Below are 20,515 nucleotides of genomic sequence, written 5' to 3' on the forward strand. Positions count from 1 at the left end.
TGCTTGGTAAACACAGATCGAAACAGGCCACAGTGTTAACATTGGTTCTGTCAAAGTTAAAGGCAGAGTCCGTGAATAATGTAAACCAAAATACACACAAAATATACCACAAAAATGTAAAACAAGGGATTAAAACAGGTTATCACTCTAAAATTGATTAATGGGTCAAATCTTTACTACAAAATCCAGTTTACTAATGTGTTAAAGGGTTGCATACATGTTGAAAAATCAAACAAATTCCTTGTACTTCTGTATTTGTCAGATAAAGTCTGCTTCTGGTTCAAGACCTGTTCAACTGAATCCCCCAATATAATTATTGTGAATATACCTTGAACTTATGTGTATATATTTTCTTCTTTTAATGATGGTTAAAGATTGACATCACAGTGTAACGCTCCACTGGCCCTAATGTGCTGTGTGACATAGTTGAACAATAAAACTTATTTTAAAAAAACAACCATGCCCCGCGGAATAGCCTTTAGTTGTAATTTTAAATTGTATGTCAATAACACAGAAGTGTGCACTCAAAGACCCAGTCACACATGCATGAAAACACACTAATATGACAGCTGTGACCTCTGTGAAGCCTCCTCATAAAGACTACGCCAAAAATGACTTTAGCCATGACCCTAACCATGAAGGACAAGTACAATGTAACGTCACATGACAATTAACAAGAAAGCTGCAAGTCCATGTTATGGTAAATGCTACAGGGACACACACATATACACACAAACTAACACACACACATTAGTATTTAGTGTGCAAACACATTTATGTATGCTCTGACTTTGAGTTCAACTAATAGGGGCTAAAGTAATGTGCAACACTGCCGCCATCTGGTCTAAAACGGATTTAGGCCTGTATGCTGAAGTAAGACTAATATCCTAATATGAGAAGGAGTCTTAACTTTCCAAAAGCGATATCCTCTTCTATTAAACTCAGGCCTTTTAGGTGGAGCGTATTAACCTCCAACACCACCTTTCTACAACCATGTTTGAGGACATCACTTACCCTGTAAGACATGATATTTTTGCACAGTTTTTGATTAAAAAAAACATGTTTTTGAAGTATGTTGCTGAAATAATATTTAGTGCATTTTGAAATAGTAGCCTAGGTGGCACAGACCTTGCTGCATTGCTTCTTCTAAAATTGACAGTTAAATCTAACGTTGGTTACTGAGCAGGATAATGCATTTGTTTCGACAGACTAATATTAGTATGAATTGTGAAAACTGAGATATTAAACAAAGTAGATTAGAAAATGAAAAAAAGAAGCTGGATACAGACAACATGGCACGAACAACGTTGCATATATTATTTATTTATATTAAATATATTTTCCAAAATTAAATTTGATAAACACTAAATTCCAGATCCCTCCACACGTCCACATTGCCAAGGAAACCGGAAAACGTTAAGCGCCACTTCCGGTTTGCAAAAGCGTAAAAATGTCGCCGTCGTTATTTAATTTTGTCGACGCTAAAGACAAATTTACGGTGAGAAATCAAAGAAAATCCTTTCGTTCGTAAAGTAGGTTGTGTCATATACTGTAAATTGTTATTGTAAACATCATAGCTAACTATATAGCAGGTATGTTGCTGCTTGTTCTTGCTCTGTTTGCTAGTGTTTTCATAGCGGTTAGCAAATGCTAAGCTAAGCTAACAAAACGCTCATGTTCTCTCTCTCTCACATACCTACAGGCGTCTGCCAGAAACGCGCTAGTTGGTAAAACCAGCAAACCTTTGGTAAACGTGTTCAATCAGTTCCCTGGGAAGTAAGTAATGTTGATTTTAACTTTTTTTTTACAAGTGATGGATACGTCCATGAAACGTCCTTTTGACTCGACTGTGTCGTGTGTTACAGTGAGGCAGAGAAGAAGACCACCCTTGACCAGGCGCTGAGGGGTGTGCTTGGTGATCAGATTGTGAGTAAATGAGCAGACATCTACTCTTATTTTATTTCCATGAACCTCAGTAAATGAACCATGTATATTGAAGTGTTGTATTTTTCTCTGCAGGTGGAGCAGAAGACGAACTGTGATGAATACTTGTCTCTCATCTACCTGAGTATTGATGCAGTGACCGAAGGTATGTTGCTCTTTGTGTCTTTGAATTATAGTAAGGACAACAGATAATGAATGAATACATGTTGTGTTATACCATTCATTCAAATTGCCCACCAGTGATACTATGTATTATATGTATTGCCCTGATATATATACTGGACTCTCATCAGTTGACATTCAAAGAAAGTCTCCACTTACTATGCATCTTCCTAAGTTATAAATATAGAATTGAGACATTATAAGCTGAATATATTTGAAGGATTGAAGCATAGTTCTTCTTGTTAAGGCCTTACTAAACCTGGCTTTGTGTTATGTTCTTTACTTTTAGATTCCTTCTGAATAAATTGGTGTTATTTCCTAAGTCAAAATGTCCCTCACCCCAACCCAGCTGTGCCACATTTACACTTGTTTACATTTTTTCAAGCTCATCAAAGAGCTCCTAGTTGGCAACTTTATTTCACTGTGGTAGTGTGTTCTAACGTTGTTTAAATGTGATCCTTTTCACGTTTATCAATTAGCCCTTTTATCTGCTAGAGCTGCCAGTAATGCCTACATTGATGTCACTGATTAGTAATATTGTTGTCATGACATATGCATCAGTACAGACTGTGTCCTGACTACACCTCACAAGACTTGTGATCTAGCTTTTGCTGTCTTGTCTCCCTGTAGGTATCTGTTCTGCTACGACTCCTTTCCTTCTGCTGGGAGATGTACTGGACTGTCTTCCTCTCGACCAATGTGACAAAATATTCTCATTCGTCGAGGAGAATGTTTCCACCTGGAAATCGGTAAATAAGCTGCAGCCTCAAAGTCAATTCTAGTGTGTCTCCAGTATAATAAAATAATCACTGTGTACTCTCCCTTTTCCTAGAACTCTTTTTACACTGCCGGGAAGAACTACCTGTTGAGGATGTGTAATGGTAAGGATAGCTTTTCATTCTTGTTGATGAACAACACTCTGTGTGTTTAAAGGGCACAGCTGTTTATAACACACCTGTCAACCTGTGTAGATCTTTTAAGGAGGCTCTCCAAATCCCAGAATACGGTATTCTGTGGGCGAATCCAGCTCTTCCTGGCACGTCTCTTCCCTCTCTCTGAAAAATCAGGTAAACACATGCATGTTATCTTTGAATAAAGAAGACCACATCGACTCCTCATGGATGTTATGTGTGATAGTTTAGAATTTTTTTTTTTTTATGTACTGCCATTTGTGTTTATTTTAGGGCTCAATCTGCAAAGCCAGTTTAATCTGGAAAATATAACCGTGTTCAACAAGAATGAACAAGAAAGCACTTTCGGCCAGAAGGTAAAGTGTTGATAATGATAGTGAGAATTTTAAATGTAAACCTTAAAGTTATAGTTTAATCTTATTTCATTGTTCCGTGTTTATAGCACACAGAAGAAAAGGAAGATGGCATGGAGGTGGAGGAAGGAGAAATGGGAGAGGAGGAGGCTCCTGCTCCATGGTGAGGGAACGTCTTGCACTGAAATACAGCAACGTTTAAGAATTTCATGAATGACACCTTTTTACACGTTACTAATTTTGCATTTATTACAACTGCATCAATTATTACTTCCAGTTCCATTCCAATTGACTACAACTTGTACAGAAAGTTCTGGACTCTGCAGGACTACTTCAGAAACCCTGTGCAGTGTTACGATAAATTCTCTTGGATGACATTTCTTAAGGTAAAGCACCTCGCCACAAAAGCAGAGAACGTTTTGTCAGATCACAACTACTACCAAAGTAGATGCTAAAAAGAAATGACTCACTGCCGGTGTAAACTGATCTTTGTCCTGCACAGTTCTCAGACGAGACCTTGGCAGTGTTCAAGAGCTATAAGCTGGATGACATGCAAGCCTCTAAGAGGAAGCTGGAGGAGCTGAGAGCATCGGGAGGAGAGCATGTCTACTTTGCCAAGTTTCTAACAAGTGAAAAGGTAAGAAAACTGTTTTTAGCCCAGAGATTATTGTATTTACCATGCTCCAAGTTCCTTGGCCTCTTAGTCTGCAAGGTATCTCAGCGCTGTCTCGTGTTCCGATTAAGTCCAATCTTTTTGTGCAGCGCCAATGTACTTATAGGAGGCAGGTTGAGTGTATTCTGTCATGTGCCACACACGCTCTATTAATGAAGACGAAAGGACAACAAATTAAAACCAAAACGTAGCAGAAGTCATCTACACACGCTGCCGTTGCCTCGGTATAATTCCGTTACATTCCCGATGTTGTTTTGAATATGTTTATTTGTATTTATGCAAAGATAGAGTTTGGCCGTTGCCTCACTTGTTTTTCTTCGCTCTTACCCTCCAGCTGATGGACTTGCAGCTCAGCGATAGCAACTTCAGGCGGCACATTCTGCTGCAGTACCTCATCCTCTTCCAGTACCTGAAGGGCCAGGTCAAGTTCAAGAGGTGAAGCCTTTTGTAGAACGGTGCACAATATAATGTGTGTGAAGAAAAAGCTGTCATCAGTTGTTTCACGTTTTGTTTTTGTCCTTGTACAGCTCTGGCTGTGTTCTGAACGATGACCAGACTACATGGATTGAAGACACAACTAAACTGGTTTTTCAGGTTAGTCTTAAATTTTGCTGACATCATTTCCTATAAATATGTGTTTCGTTTTCTTCCCAGTATTTACCTGTCGACCTACAGTACGTAGCTATGCCAATACCTTTAGTTTGATTTGGTAAGATTCTGAAATATCTGCCATTTCCTTTTTATTGGCATGGGATCCAGAGAGAGAAAATCAAACCGTTGTTAATTGTAATTGTTGACGTATTGACTGTTCTCTTGTAGCTGCTGAAAGAGATTCCTCCGGATGGAGACAAGTTTGCCACCATGGTTGAAGTAAGCCAAGATTTCAGAATGCTATTGTCGGATACTAAACGAGGCTTGTTCTTACGCGCTCTGTCAAGTTCCCTTGTAAGAGTTCTTGGTACACTCGTAACACTGGATATGTTCTTCTTGACAGCATATCCTCGGCACAGAGGAGAACTGGAATGGCTGGAAAAATGAGGGCTGCCCGAGCTTTGTGAAAGAAAGGTACAGCAGCAGATCGTTATTTTATTTAATTGATTTGTCCATTTTTACAACAAAAGAATGTGGTGTGTAAAGTTGGGCTGGCATGCCAAATTGACAGTCTGTTCGATTTATTCCCTCTTTAACAGGACAGTAGATGACAAACCCAAAAGACCCACCAGGAAGAGACAAGCTCCAGAAGACTTCCTTGGAAAAGGGCCGGACAGCAAGCTTTTCATGGGAAAGTATGTGATGTAATGCAGGTTAGGGAAAGCAGAGTTGTTACATGTTCTCAGGTTTGAAGCCTGTTATAGTTTCAGTCAATTCCACAAAAATACTGAGTGCAGGTCATGTGTTTTTGCAATATGTGGAGACAAATGAAAAGAGATTCTTCTTTAATAATCACTTATAGACCACAGCCGAAGCTCAAGTGGAATCAATGAACAACCTGAAGAGTTTAACTCAACAATTCTCACTTTTGTGTTTTGTTAGTGACGAGTTGACTCGACTGTGGAACCTGAACCATGACAACATGGAGGCCTGCAAGTCCGACAGCAGGTGTGTGTGTGTGTGTGTGTGTGTGTGTGTGTGTGTGTGTGTGTGTGTGTGTGTGTGTGTGTGTGTGTGTGTGTGTGTGTGTGTGTGTGTGTGTGTATATATATATATATATATATATATATATATATACACACGTATATATATGTGTGTGTATATATGTGTATGTGTGTATATATACGTATATATGTATGTGTGTATGTATGTATATCAGACAATGTTGTTTTTCATTCAGGGAGTTCATGCCATCACTGGACGAATTCTTTGCGGAGGCCATTGAACAGGCTGATCCCGCTAACATGGTTGAGGAGGAGTACAAGTAAGTTTGCAATGACTTTATATATATTTTCATGGCATACAATACTATGACATACAAGATATACTGTATGTTGATGACTTTTTACATTTTAATTGCATACTATACAATTACCTTTTTATGAAATTTTCAAAGCATACTATAACTTGTTTTGACCTTTTTATGGCAAATTATAGTATGGCTTTTTATACATTGAATACTAAAATATTTGTATGTAATATTTACATTCTTAAAGCATACTACAGTATGACTGTATGAAATATATACTGTACATTTTTCTGACATTTACGTTGCATACAATACAATTACCTGTTTTTATAAAATTTTTAAGGCATACTAATAACATATACTATGTTTTTCTTTACCTTTTTATGGCAAATTATACTATTACTTTTTTATGACATACTGTATGCTGAGATTTTAGACATTTGTATGGCATACTATACTACTATATTTTTACGGCATTTTACTTACATACTATTGTAACTCATCAGTTGCTTCTTGTAAATCACTTCAGGGCCGTGCGGAACCCGAACTACGGCTGGCGAGCTCTGAGGCTGCTGTCCAGGAGAAGTCCACACTTCTTTCAACCAACGAACCAGAAGTTCAAGAGCCTCGCCGACTACCTAGACAGCATGGTCAGCAAGCTGGCCAAAGAACTGCCGGTGAGGATTTACTTTACTTAAGAACAAACGGTATCCATCATTCTACAAAGACATGATGACAAAACTGATATTTTCTTTCTATTCATGCAGAAGGATATTCCCTCTGAAGAGATCAAGACGGGAGAAGAGGATGACGACGATAATGGAGACAATCTTCTCAAAGACAGCAACGACAGTGAGTTTGAATAGTCGCTGATTCAACACTGTACATCCAATCAACTACAATAAACATAGCCCAGTTTATCCCTCTCCATCTTTAAGCTTGGATGATTACTCACCTCATCCTCCACATATTTCCACCCTTTTGTCTCTCCTCCAGGCCCGAGCATACAGAGCAAGATGGTGACCAACCAGCAGATGGATGACATTGCAGCAAAGCTGGGCGCTCAGTGGAAGTCACTGGCGCCTCATTTGGAGATGAAGGCGGCGGAGTTGCGAGAGATCGAAACGGACAGCGAAGACGTTGACATGCAGGCCAAACTGCTGCTTGTAGCCTGGCAGGACCGAGAGGGAACACAAGCTACCGTGGAGAGCCTGGTCTCAGCTCTTAACACCGCAGGATTCGCCCAGATTGCAGACAACCTCAGTGAGGCTTAAATTAGATCGTTCAGTACCTCCGTTATTGTCGCAGCATCCTTTTTCATACCAAAAACAATTGGAAGCTAACGTTTTTGTATGTAGTGTAGGTTTAAACTGGAGTTTTTTCACTGTAAAGAAAATCCAATAAATGTTTTGTTTTTTTTAATAAGTTGTTGGACCATTTATTCTGATCCCATGCTCACATTAAAGAATGTCACACTTTGGTACAACAGTTTATTTTCATCACCTATGAAAAGCAATCAGTCAATAACTTATTACAGAGAGTTGATGATTTCGGTCTTACATTGTTTCTCTTGCATCACAAAGTGAAGCAACGGCCTTTTAAGGGTTCAGATGTCAACAAGAACAATGTTCAATGCTGGTTGAGTAAACCCACACGGTCGAATCTCAAGTCTTTATTTAACCACAGTTCATCACAAGGACAACGTGTTCCAGACCGTATCCCCACACACTCCCCCCTCCCCCCAAAAAAGCATTAGTGAAGATTTGGCAGAAAGAACCTCATCTGTCAATACATTTCAGAACAATTCCAGGAGATGATGCGAGCCAAGCACTTAAGAAAAGACCTGAGGTTGAACCCGAGTTTCCCAGAGGGGCCAACAGGTGAACAAGGGCAAGTCTTTGCCGTGTTAGTGGAACTCTCCGTAACACATCTGAGAAGATACAAGCCACAATGTCGAGGACAACGGCTCGGCATTTCTGTAAAAGTTGATTAAATGACGAAAGAGATTTTTGCTTGTATGATATGAGCACCTTATTAAAGGCTTTAAAAAATATACAATGTGTATAAAACATTTAATGAAACTGCAGAGCCGGACTCGTGATCCTCTTTCAAGGATCAGGTCCAGAGATTGCCGCTCGTCATGTCTCTGTTTTCAAAGCCCACTATAGTTGAATATTTAACACCATTTGACAGAATTTGTTTTACAAGCATCCGTGTTGGTTACAAAAAAAGAAACAAAAAGAAACAAATTAAGGTCATCAAATCTTTAAAGACACCAGTTTTATTGCACATCTATGCAGACAGTGCTAGGAAATGGCATTTTTGTATGTATGTCGTCTTTGTCTTCTAGGAAATCTTCCACAGCTACTGTTCCTCTTCAAGTATTTCCAGCCGCCGGGGACCGTACAGTAGAACGTATGCTATATGCCAGTCCCCGCCCCCGGACAGTCGCAGGATGTCATCCGGAGACACCAGACTCACCTTGTCGTCGTCGAACTTCACCCACTCATCTGGCAACAGACCACAGGGAAATGTTAAGTTCCTGAACATCTGTGTGCACTCGGGGATTTAGGTTCCTCTACTGTGACGAAACCACCGCTTACCTTCTTTCCTCTTGACCCACCCCACGTAGTGACCTGAGGAGCTGGAGCGGCCTTGGTGCGTCAACACGGCCTGCAGGTCGTAGTAGCCGCTGTTGTTGGAACCGAGGTCTGCGGGATAAACGGCAGTGTGTCACAATTTCCTTCAACGTTGGCGAATAATCGACTGAAATAGACCTTAAGGGAATATAAGGTACACTCAAAAGCCATTACACTGCTAGATACTTAGTGGTGCTCGGCATTGTGGGAAAATGACATTTTGCAGGCACTTGAAAAGCTTCAGGGATTTGACATTTCATTTGTACCTTTGGTAACAATAGTTAGCACAGTGTGAGCACATTCTATCTGCCTTTTCAACAATAGATTTAGAAATTTATGGAACATTTTCAAATCTAAATGCAAGTTTTTATTTTGATTCTTGAGACACTAATATGTGATGTTTCAGTCAGCTGAATATACTTTATTCTTATGCTGTTAAAATGTGCCTATAAGGTGTACTTTCAGAATGAATGAGCACATGTTGATTAAAAGATATTTATTCTTTAAGTTCCTGGAATCAGATTTTTTTTTTTTATGCCACATTATACATGGATGAAGGCAGAAATTGTCTTTATGTATGTATATACAAATATGTCTTGTGATGTATACATTGCATTAAAAATGTTAAGATGAGTTTTCGTGTGAGGGACATGTCCTTACGTACCATCAGGGAATGAGAAAGGCTCATATTTCACTTTCACGGCATCTGGCTTCTTCACCACCTAATGCAAACGAAGAAGAAAAACCAGAGCCGGTATTTACACTGTATGATGAAGTGGGAAGTTAGCATGACAGATAGAAAGACAATAAAAATAAGATGTCAAAGGAGCGGCCGCACCTTTTTCTGCTGTTCCTCTAGCTTCTTGTCCTCCATCTCCTTGAACTTGGACCTGATGGGCAGCATCTTCTCCTGGACCTCCGTGGTGCAGAGCTCATAGACGTCCAGCATGAGCGGGAACTTGACATCCTTCAAAAAAAACAAACAAAAAAAAAAAAACAGACAATGTGTTAGACTCTGCATTAAATGACCAATAATAGTGAGCCCTGCTATAAATGATAAATTAGGGACGACGGTGGCTCTAGACAAACCTTGAGGACTTTTGCATTGACGGACTCCTTCTCTTTGTAGAAAAACCGGACCATTTGAACAGTCAAGTAGGCAGGGAGACGGCTGAGTTTAGACTAGAGGGAGAGGCAGGAAACATTTCAATAACTTCTCACGTTTGTAAATATCGCAGTAGAAAAGAACGCTTATTCCAAGAGAAATTACAGGCAAAGGAAACACTTACAGATTTGATATACAGAGCATTTCTTTCCAAGGATGGAGACATTTTTGTGATTTCTTCCTGCAGTCTCTAGAGAGAGAAAAAAAAAAGAAAAAAAAAAAAAGTCAGAAACACGATTTTGTCGTATGTACTTTGCATGTCTTGCTAGACACAGCGACATTTTCGCAAGTAAGCACTTCTTTTGCTCCTGTTTTATTACATTTAAAAACGATTCGGGTAAGTCGGATTCATACCAGTCTTAGTCCTGTTGCAAGGTATTTCACTTCTTGGTTGATGAAGCAACTGAGCTGGAGCTGGCTTTCCTTGCCCTTGATTGGCTCCTCCTCCTCAGCCTCTGTGCATTTCATACTGAACAGGAGAGTAAAGGAAAAGCCCATCGGAGTAACGACACACACAGATCTTACTTCAACGCAACACTACACACCACTCTTTATCACCAACACTTTTAGAGTCAAACAATAGAAAAATGTGATCAACAAATGCATGCCGCAAGGATACGCAGTTTCAAATTCCACGCCGAAATACTGATCAATTAAGTTCTTCTTTGTGGAGGAAGAGGCAGCTGCGCTCTCAGACTCGGTCTAGATATTGAGAGACAAAAAGGAAAAAAGGGATATAACGTACTTATCCATTACAGAGTCATCCTTTCATCATAAAACAACAAACAATAGGTTTTACCTCCATGGAAGTCTCTGGCTCTAATGGCTCCAACTTTTGCTGAAGCACTCTCATCATCTGCAGCCAGCACTCATTGGCATCCTGAGAGGACAAAAAGAAGAAAAAAACAATGCCAAGAAATGAGACCAGATCCTGATATTTGTATTAAAAGTCTATAATGAGAACGCAGGTAAGTATGAGTGATAATAACCTGCTGGAGGTACTGTCCCTGGTCCCCCTTCTCAGCAAACTGTGGAAAGGCCATGTGGAGGAACTGCAGCAAGATGATGGGAGGCAGGCTAGAGGAGGTCTTCTCCATGGTCTCATACAAGTCACGAAGGGCTGAGGATATAAAAAAAGACGTATACATATTAATATCATATGCATTAAGTAAGTTTCAGACATTCCTTTCACAGGATTAACCATTGACTGTGCCTCGTACCTGCGGTGATGTATTGTGAAGGTGCATTAGCCCCTGAAGATCGCAGAGCACCTGCATACCTAGGACGAAGAGAGAGAGAAAGATGTGCATTTCAACAATGTAGACCACTGAAACAGATGATTCTTCATAATCAGTATGTCCACCGTCTGAATATATTCTGAGGGCCAACAGCAGCAGGAGACCCACCTTCTGAGAGCAGTTTTGAGCTCCGGCACAGAGCGCAGACACTGCACTGTGGCATTCATGTAACAGGTGTTGCCCAAGTTTGTCAGCCCACAAGGCAGCTCCATCTGAAAGCAGAGAGGGAAGAGTTCCTCTAAATGTAGAAAAGGTGAAATACAGTTTCAAAAAATAAATAAGCACTGCGTCTTCTTTGTAGTTAATAACCGAGCTTCAAGTGTTTCCAGAGAAGTAATAATACAAGCCGATCAGAACTTTGTATTGGCCAGTCATGTTATCCACTTCCAATAAATTGGATGTCACTCCCCAACCACAGGGCAAAACCACTTTATTATTATTATAATAATAATAATAATAATAATAATAATAATACTTTTTTTAGGATAAGTTTTGAGACATAATGTAAAATTATAGCACATTTCAAGGAAAAAAAGCATTTTATGAATTAAGAAAAGAAATGTAGACATTATATATGGCATACTATACTATGACAATTTTATGGCATACTATAGTAGGATTTTTGTTTTATTTATGATTTATTTATTTTATGACTGACTTTCTTTATGACTTTAATGATATTTGCATCACGTAGTATGACTCATTAGTATTATTATACTATGACTTTTTAGAAATGCTTTATGATAAAATAATTTCATGGCATACTAGAGAATACATTTTTTAAAACTTAAATTAATTTCATGACATACTATAATATGACTTTTTATGACTAACTATTTTTGGCATTCTATACTGTGACTTTTCTGTGACATTTTATAGTATACTATACTATGACAGTGTCATAAATGTCATAGTGTAATAAGTCATAAAATGCCATAAAAAGGCTTCAGATAGTATGCCATTAAAAACTCACAATATTGTTTGCAATGAAAAGAAAATTATAAAGTCATAGTATAGAATGACATAAAAACTCATAGTATGTAATAAAATTGCAATAAAAAAGTCGTACTCATAAAAAAGTCATAGTATAATATGCAACAAAAAAAGTCATAATATAGTACTTCTTAAAAAGTCGAAAAATTGAGTCATACTATAGTATGCCACAAAAACAGTCATAAATGAAGGCATACAAAATAAAATCACAAATAAAGTCATAGTATAGTATGCCATAAAAAGCATCAGTATAGTGTGTCATAAAAGGTCATCGTATAGTATGAGATACTATATGATATACTACATTTTTATGGAATACTATACTATGTTTTTTTTTGTGATTTAAAAAAGAAGCATACTATAGTATGACTTTTAATGACATTGCTAGTACATACATGACTTTCATGATTTTTATAGCATACTATGACTTTTAATATTTGCATTACATTTGTATGACATACTATACTATTATTTGTTATGACATACTGTAGATTGTTTTTCCAGCGCACTTTCCAGACATTTTCAAATAAGCAAACTGGTCGTGCTTGCTAAATTAACACCAACTAGCTGTTTACCAATGTGTGTCACGCAGCACAGCACCACATTTCATTAGTAATACATGGAATGTATTTTGTATTACGTTTTGGGATATTCATAAACATATTTCAAACACTTGCAAAAACAATGCAGGCTACACTTTCTTATACAAAAATGAGTGAATCCCCATAGACCATGTTAAAATGCCCAACTTCACAGCAGAAATAAACATGTTCACAGCCTGGTACAAAACCAGTTGGTCTCTGTAGCTTATTTACCCGTTCATGACCACTGTACCGGGAATGAACATTAATATTATCTCACCCATTTAACTTACACTAGCCGCCTGCTCTGAGCACCACCTCAGCTAATACGAGTCACTGAACTTGAGCTCTCTGCTGCGTTTGTGTTGTTGAGCCTCGCTCTACCGCAGCTACACCCTCTCGTCCAAATATGGTCACTTCTGGTTCCAAAAAACCAAGATGGCAACAGCCGGAGTGACCCACTTTGAGCTTCACTTTGGCTCTTCAGAAACTTACGGGTGACTTTAGGAGACTAAGTCCATATTTTATGCTATGTCTATGTAATCTCATGACAATGGGAACCCTCCACAGCTATGTATATGTGAAAATTGTTTGCAAACCATACCTTTTTTAACACATTGTGTTTTCGTTTTTTTTTTTAAGAGGCTGATCTCCCAGTCGGGACATATACTGTATATTTAATTCATTATGTGCTCTACTTGGTAAACACCACACTGAGGAAAAGCATGTTTACCTGGCCAAGTCAGTGCCGAAAACAACAATCACCATGTTTGTTTTAGGCGTACTGGTCATTTTGAGGCTTACTCACCGCTGAGGCCAGCTGCTCCTCAGTCATGTCCTCGACAAACATGGGCCGGACAGCCGGTTCCTCAGGCAGGGCTTCTGCTGAGCCCATCATCAGCAGAGTCATTCCCTGCAAAAACAATAGAAATGCACAGAAATTCACTTATTGGTTCAAACACATTTGGTGGTATTGTTATACGTGTTCAAACACATCTTAAATACTCACATTTTTCAGTTTAATGTTCCCCCACTCATCATCCTAGAATAAAGAACAAGACATGAGCTTCTTAAAAACGGTAAAGGGATAAGGCTCCCAAGCCCATTCCACACAGTTTCATTAAAAACAAAATGCTCACTGAATTCCTACAACAACTGGGCATTATAGTTAAAAAGTGAATTTGCTGGGTACCATTTTCAGCTGTAGACTAATACACATTGGGTTCTCTTGTGCATATTTACAACTGCAGGACCAGGTCACCTGTATGCAGATGTGTGGCTCATTGGTGTGTTTTAATAGTTTGTGGTTAACAGATGTCAGTAACTCTGTGACAGGCTTTGGCTGAAGAGGCAATACTTGTCAGTATGATAAAAAGATGACTTTTGATTACATCAGTACCTTCAGAGTGCCTCCCTTCACCATGACCTTCTGTCTGTCTGGCTGAACTCCTGTCAGGGCGAAGAGCTGAGCCTTGAAGACCATGGGTGGTTCCTCAGTGTTCAACTCTACTGCATCAAACTTCTCTTTGCCCCATTTCACATTCACTGAAAACAAGACAGAAGAATAGTACACGTACACACACGTTAGCCTCCCAGTGTAACCATTGGGAAAAGCCGTTACTTTGTCAAACTGCTGTCATGTATGACACAGCATCTATCGGTTAAGTGTTCCATGGGATAACACAGCTAGCTTCAGTCCAAGCTGAAAGTGAAAGCATACATACACAACGGTTTGGCTGCCGATGCAATGAAATAAAACAGACGATTGGTCATTTTAGTGCCCCATGTAAGATTAAAGCCATATTAAAAACAGCATACACGTGTTCTATAAGCATTGTTGGTCTCCAAGAAGCCGCAACTGCAGTAACGTTAAAGGGCGTCTTAAGTGTACACTCATGATTTGCTAGCTAACGCTAGCTTGGTTAGCAGGGCTACCTGTGCTAATCATAGGCTGTATATACAAATTAAAGGCGTGATTCTGTTATTTTATACTGGTATTACACGTAGATGGCTTAAACGGATATGGTTACCAACAAAAGAGGCTTGAATATAAAATACTAACGTTAGTTAAACCACCTTTATGCAACTGTTACCTGGCTAACCTAAGCTAACGTTAGCTGGTACTTAGCGTCAGAAGCTGCTTTTTTGATTGAGCCAGATGCCAGCTAATGTAACCGGCTTCACCAAACACATTCTGTAAAGTCCACTAACTACCAGTGACTCAACGACAGTAACGTAATACTTAAGAGTGTTCTCCTGTCTCGAAATATTATTAGTGGCCTGACAACACTGACAGGCTGGCTACTACCGTTAGCATGCTAATTGCATATCATGCTAAAGCTAGCCAACTTAGCATGCTGAATGTAATTTCACGTTACTGCACAAAAAACACGTGTAAGAGTTGACGGTTTTTGATGTCATTTTCTACGGCAATTAACGTGTTGTATTAAAAATAACACCATACCTGTAAACACCGGCATATTTGGCGACCTATTTACTTCCTCAACTCTTTGTTTTTTTCCTGTTTCAATCCACCGGGGCGCGAATGGAGAGTTAAGCTAGTTCTCAGGTTGAACTTCATTCAAACAGAATGACGCTGCAACAACACGCTGAGAACTTATCGATGCGCTCCGACATCTGCTAGCCATCCTGCCGCAAGCACTGCACTCGGGACTACAGCCACACACACACAAACACACACCCAGACCATTCAGGCACATTAATTACAGTATTTATGAGAGGGTTGCTAGGTCAACAACAATCCTACCAGGTGATTTTTCTCCCCCTCTCACCATATTAAAACTCACCTAAGCCTGTGTATTCCTGTATGTACTGTCTATTTAAGATACTACTTAGCCCTACATTAACTGTGTGGTAATGTACACTAATTCTAGAATATGCAACATAAGCACAAAACTGAAATGATTGTATCAAAACTAGATTTTAGATTTTGACACATGGAATCTCTTAAGACACATTAGAAAATAAAACAAAGCCCACTTTAGGGCCCTTAAGAAATCAGGTGATCATGTGCATGATCCCCAAATAAATTCTCAATTACATGACGCAAAAACCACTTCGCAAACAATAAGCCTGGAGTTTTTAGGAGCCCCTGTGTCTGATGCCCACTATGCCCACTTTGAGATGCACCCATGTGAAGCCTGATAATAGAAATATGAAACACACTCACTTTCTGTAGTGAAAACTAGTATCCAGTGAATGATAAAGATATGTTTATTGACATATCCATCAGTGCGGACTCCAATGCAATTAACCATGCAAATTATCCAAGACAAGAGTAGATCATAGTTCCAGTGCTTTTTTTTAACTGAACAAAACGTTACAAATAAAAAGATTGCGGAGGTATTCCATAATCCTTATGTCGCTCTCATTATATACACTGTGTGTGTGTGTGTGTGTGTGTGTGTGTGTGTGTGTGTGTGTGTGTGTGTGTGTGTGTGTGTGTGTGTGTGTGTGTGTGTGTGTGTGTGTGTGTGTGTGTGTGTGTGTGTGTGTGTGTGTGTGTGTGTGGGGGGTTTGCATTAACGGGACATTACCGTGTTAGAGAAACAACTCGTAATTGTTAACAAGGACAATCATTGACTCTGGTGGTCTCCCTTTAGGTACACCATCCTGAAATTTGTCTTATGATATGAACTGAGCTTAGGGACTTTCTTTTGACATGCTAACTCTATTGCAATGTGTCCATAAAGAGGTAATCTAATATATATATTTTATATACTCAAACCAGAGAAAAGAAGTTCCAATAAAACCACAGATGCATGGCAATTTCTTAAACAATAGATGATGGAAGAGTTAAGATTTTTCTTGTTTTGGAGGAAAAAAAACAGATATGGCAGTAAAATCAATATCCAAACGTTAAGGCACTAGGTGGGCCAAATGCTACACCTGTTTAGTCTACAAATAATTTACAATTCAAACAGTGCAGTTTTACATTTGTTAACTTAATGTTTTCCTTTTGAACCATGTATCTATGAATCAATGTAAGGCAATACATTACAACAACAAAAATACAAGAAAACAAATTAACAGAATGTACCAAATAAACAGAAAAACAAAATCTATTAAGTTTTAGGACTCCTATATGCCATTACAATGGAATATTCCTTATGGCTTGGAGCAATAAAAATAATTATAATAAAATAATGCATAGATTTAAATGATGATCTTGCATGCTCCTCACTCAATACTCAAAACATCTAATACTTATGTCCCAATACTCTGTCCCAAACCTGATAAGTGACTTGCAGAGTGATAAGAATAAAGGCAAAAAGGCCAGAGATATTAGATAAAGGCATCAGTCATTTTCTTTAACTGGAAACAGAAGCTGGAAACAGAAGCGTTTAGCTTCAGTATCTGTCAGGTGGGGAAAAAAAAAAAAAAAAATTACAACATTTGATATTCATTTTCCACCCGAGTCACTGCAGATCCGCAATCCCTGTATGACGGTACCTTAAACTGAAGACACACTTGCAGGAGTTCCAGCAAAACCCCCGTTTACCTTCCCACTGTCATCATAACTGTCATATAATATGAAACACAGAACGTCTCCATGACATGAGTCCCTCTATCGCGCAGTGTCCATCTTAAGTCCAAGACGAGTGTGCCATCTTCTGGTAGAAATGGAGAGCTGCAAGTTTGTTGAGTTGAATGACGGTTTATCTCTTGTGGAAAGATGGCGGAGCCGGGTGTCAGGCCTCTTTATGTCCATGATGCCTTGTGTCTGATATGTGTTGCAATTTTTCCAGCGCTAGATATTTATTGATATATTCTTTCTTTGCAATGAATTTTCTATGTAAATACAGGTTTCTCCATTTTTTTGAGGATGAGGAAGGAGGGAAAGTTTAGAGTCCAGAAAAAAATCCCAACGGTTCAGATGGTTAGCTGAAACAAAAAAAAACAAAGACAGGTGTCCAGTAAAAGAGAGACATATCTTTAGCTTGGTTAGTAAGCCAATCAGTCAACATACAACAGGAAAGCTGGTTTATAGAAACACTGCAACACCGTTAACACCTCTGCATGTTTAACAGGCAACGTAAAAATCCTGTATTTGGACCATTCTAACGAAGAGTTGCATAGTAAGTCCGTGTTAGTTACTGAACCCAACAACACGTTAGTGCCAATTAGAAAAATCCCAAGTGTCAACTGGAAAGAGCCCAGGAGTCAACCAACCAACCAGGAAGTGTCTCGTGTTAGAAACACCCAGTAACACAATTAATAAATAGACAAGTTTAAAGCTGAAGAAAAAAAAAGTCTAAAAAAGTATCAACACTTTCTGAAGAAGTTCCTGTCAACAAGTGCTGGATGTTGTGTCTGCTGCTTGGAGGCTGGACTGCGCTCTGCTACAACACAGGAGACAAACAGCAGGTCACGCGACTGACTGGACCACAGCTCAGCCCACCAGATGGGATTATAATAAGACTTCTGACTGCAGCCTCACTCACTGCCCACAACAACAGCACACTGCCTTATTGTATTTCATGCAATCAACTGAACAAGACATCGGCCACATATTGTCAAGTTACCTCAGCTTTCCCGTATTGCTTTTAGGGTTCTTGCGGAAGGACTGGTTTGGTCCGGAGCGAGTGGACATAGAACGAGGTGAGGCTCTGGAAAACGTGGATGGCGGGGTCTTGGGAATCTTCTTTCCAAGATGGCCGATCCATTTCTTCTGCTCATCCTGGCTCAGAGCCAGCAGGAGCATGTCCCGGGCAGAGGTCACATCGTAGTTTACTGTGAGAGGGGGGGGGGCACAAGGTGTTGTAGGTAAAGAATCCAGATCAACAGTCCAAAACCCAAAGACAGTCAGTTTACTATAAAACATGAATTGACTAATTGTTGTTAACGATAGCTCGTCTTCTTGAAAGATAAAAGTATAAAGTGTGGGTACACCAGCGACAGCTTAGACTGGCAAAGGACTTTACTTTTGCAAGGAACGATAACGTCCTCCTTTTTGTCGAGGTGGTCCTTGTGGCACTTGACGTGGCAGCGGCGACACTCCAGGGCCGGCGGCGGCTTGAAGACGTGCCACAGAGGCTTGGAGCAGGCCTCACAGCTGGAAGGGAAGTGGTACAGCGTGGGGATGAACTCGTGGCCCTTGTGTGGGAGACAGTTGGTCTTGTCGCCTTGAGGGGCCGTCTCCATGTCCGCCTCCTTCCTGCACTCTCCCTCGTTGGCATAAAGGATCTGATAACAGGCGGAGAAGCAGGCCAAACGTCAAAACACTCTGCGCTTAAAATAAGCATTTCTGTGGCTGAGCAGAGCTTCGCGGAATCTGACTAGACATTTTGACATCAGAAATACACGCAGAACGCATTTATGAAAATCTATAGAGAAATCTCCGGAAAACAGGAAGAAGCCGCCGACCTGGAATATCCTTGGAATCTCTTCTGTCTCAGCTCGGTACACGTCTCCTTGTGTGACAGGTCTCACGTGAAACAGTTTGCTGCACAAAGAAGGCACAAAATTAGCGATTACGTATCAACAACACTGTAACCTTTACTAACATGTAAAACACAACCTCTGCAACATGGCCTTGGTGTATAATTCCTTTTCTCAGCAAAAATGTGACCGTCAAAAGAACCGAAAAAGAAGACTTACTCGATATCTAGTACCATTGAGGGGTTGGACTGTTCCTTATCCTGCTCGTCGTTGTAGAACAGAATCTTCTTGCTGCTCACCACCACATACTGTAAATATTAAAACAGGACAATGAGAGGAAGACGGATATTGCACTCAAGGGGTTTGCGGCATTCTCAACAAACCGAAACAGACTTCAACGAAAAGCAGGTGTGCAAAGGAAACACATACCTGCTTCTTCCATCCATATCGCTTGATATTAGCTCGGTTAGGAATCGACAGCCAGCCCTCCAATCTGGATTCTGAAAAGCAGCCCAGATGCAAGAAAAATTACAAATCCATGCAATGAATGCACTGTGGGGGGAAAAAAGGCCATGCAGTGTTTAAATCCAAACTCAACTGAGGGGGGAAAAAAAATTAAAAGTTAACTGACAAAGGCCATAATTGTTTCAAAAACACCAAGTGAACCCCTTAAGGAGTTCTGCCAGCATTAAGGTAACTGCAGTGATTAGAGATGAGTTTAGATATCCCATGCTGCTACTACACACTCCCCATGCAGGAGGAACATATTAGACACGGGTAAGTCCTTCTTACAGCATGTTAGCAGAGCGCAGGAGATTATTACTTCAAATTGAATAGCTTTTCAGCAAGAATTGATTGATTTTCTCTGAATTAGCTTGATCACGCCTTTCACAGAAACAACCATGTGCATTGCAGGTTATATCCATCATTTGGTGCTAAAATTATAATTTAAAGTGCATGCAGCTGAACATAAGTTAAATGGGAACAGTGAACTAAGAGGGGCTCGTCAACTAAAACGTGACATTGTGAGGGAGCTCTTTGAGTCCAAACGAGCAGAACTTCTAGGTGAACATGCCGACAACAAAAGAAACAATAAAGAGTGTCAAGTGTTTGTAGTGCACACACAGTGCCATGAATTTAAAAACAGGCTCTTCAGTTTCAAGACACGTTTTGAAAGGGGCTGAGTGCGAGGCGGTAAACCTCACACAGGGCGTAGTCTAGTATGGCGGTAACCTCTGATCTGATGTGGTTACTTTACCGTTGGAGCTGAGCTTTTGTGACATTAAGCAAGTTCACTGCCAGCTTCTTTGCGTGAAAGTTTGCCTTGTTCATTATTTTATTTTGGGTCAGACAATTTGGACAGATATTTTTTTCTCTCGTCTCCATCAGGCGTCTTTCAAAAGTCAAAAGAGAGGGGTTTCCCACCTCTGGTAAAAGAAGACTTAATAAAATCAGGGGCAAAAAAGACACAAACACAACAGCTGCAGCACAGGC

General features: G+C 39.7%; 3 protein-coding genes across 4 annotated transcripts in view; 1 reads left to right on the forward strand and 2 right to left on the reverse strand.

Annotated features, from left to right (window-relative positions):
* Window positions 1-1,429: 1,429 nt before the first annotated feature.
* thoc1 (THO complex 1) lies at window positions 1,430-7,368 on the forward strand. Its single transcript, XM_068738024.1, has 21 exons — window positions 1,430-1,498; window positions 1,703-1,776; window positions 1,866-1,926; window positions 2,020-2,089; window positions 2,737-2,855; window positions 2,939-2,987; window positions 3,078-3,173; window positions 3,291-3,373; window positions 3,460-3,533; window positions 3,648-3,756; window positions 3,873-4,007; window positions 4,378-4,478; window positions 4,571-4,637; window positions 4,863-4,913; window positions 5,038-5,108; window positions 5,234-5,329; window positions 5,577-5,642; window positions 5,875-5,958; window positions 6,473-6,620; window positions 6,711-6,795; window positions 6,940-7,368. The coding sequence occupies exons 1-21, from the start codon at window positions 1,451-1,453 to the stop codon at window positions 7,215-7,217; spliced, it is 1,965 nt and encodes a 654-aa protein (XP_068594125.1). The 5' UTR covers window positions 1,430-1,450; the 3' UTR covers window positions 7,218-7,368.
* Window positions 7,369-7,419: 51 nt separating this feature from the next.
* On the reverse strand, window positions 7,420-15,287 carry usp14 (ubiquitin specific peptidase 14 (tRNA-guanine transglycosylase)). The gene is made up of 16 exons (XM_068738025.1): window positions 15,084-15,287; window positions 14,019-14,164; window positions 13,629-13,661; window positions 13,428-13,532; window positions 11,154-11,257; window positions 10,968-11,026; window positions 10,737-10,867; window positions 10,547-10,627; window positions 10,367-10,449; window positions 10,102-10,216; window positions 9,872-9,937; window positions 9,672-9,764; window positions 9,421-9,549; window positions 9,247-9,304; window positions 8,547-8,654; window positions 7,420-8,453 (listed from the first exon to the last, which is right to left on the reverse strand). The coding sequence occupies exons 1-16, from the start codon at window positions 15,097-15,099 to the stop codon at window positions 8,308-8,310; spliced, it is 1,473 nt and encodes a 490-aa protein (XP_068594126.1). The 5' UTR covers window positions 15,100-15,287; the 3' UTR covers window positions 7,420-8,307.
* A 548-nt stretch (window positions 15,288-15,835) lies between these two features.
* The window catches only part of rock1 (Rho-associated, coiled-coil containing protein kinase 1), a 30,510-nt gene continuing 25,830 nt past the window's right edge, over window positions 15,836-20,515 (reverse strand). Inside the window, exons 28-33 of one of the 2 annotated variants that reach the window (XM_068737521.1) lie at window positions 19,451-19,521; window positions 19,241-19,329; window positions 19,007-19,085; window positions 18,565-18,826; window positions 18,166-18,373; window positions 15,836-17,524 (exon numbers count right to left, since the gene is read on the reverse strand). In XM_068737521.1, the coding sequence (XP_068593622.1) occupies window positions 17,521-17,524; window positions 18,166-18,373; window positions 18,565-18,826; window positions 19,007-19,085; window positions 19,241-19,329; window positions 19,451-19,521 (713 nt within the window). In that variant the 3' untranslated portion in view covers window positions 15,836-17,520. Of the gene's footprint in view, window positions 17,983-18,165; window positions 18,374-18,564; window positions 18,827-19,006; window positions 19,086-19,240; window positions 19,330-19,450; window positions 19,522-20,515 lie in introns of both variants that reach the window. The other variant, XM_068737520.1, reaches the window with a different exon arrangement.

This window comes from Cebidichthys violaceus, unplaced genomic scaffold, assembly GCF_023349555.1.
Source record: "Cebidichthys violaceus isolate CVI_PGR_0920_01 unplaced genomic scaffold, fCebVio1.0.p SCAF_8, whole genome shotgun sequence".
Classification (NCBI taxonomy): Eukaryota; Metazoa; Chordata; class Actinopteri; order Perciformes; family Stichaeidae; genus Cebidichthys; species Cebidichthys violaceus.

Bases quoted from the DNA above. Each gene is read 5' to 3' on its own strand.
- thoc1 (XM_068738024.1), top strand. From the start codon at position 1,451: ATGTCGCCGTCGTTATTTAATTTTGTCGACGCTAAAGACAAATTTACG. The intron at 1,777-1,865 runs GTAAGTAATGTT...CGTGTGTTACAG, and splicing joins TTCAATCAGTTCCCTGGGAA to TGAGGCAGAGAAGAAGACCA. The intron at 4,914-5,037 runs GTAAGCCAAGAT...TCTTCTTGACAG, and splicing joins AGTTTGCCACCATGGTTGAA to CATATCCTCGGCACAGAGGA.
- usp14 (XM_068738025.1), bottom strand. The intron at 10,868-10,967 runs GTACGAGGCACA...TTATATCCTCAG, and splicing joins TTCACAATACATCACCGCAG to CCCTTCGTGACTTGTATGAG. The intron at 8,655-9,246 runs GTACGTAAGGAC...TTTATCCCGCAG, and splicing joins GCCTTTCTCATTCCCTGATG to ACCTCGGTTCCAACAACAGC.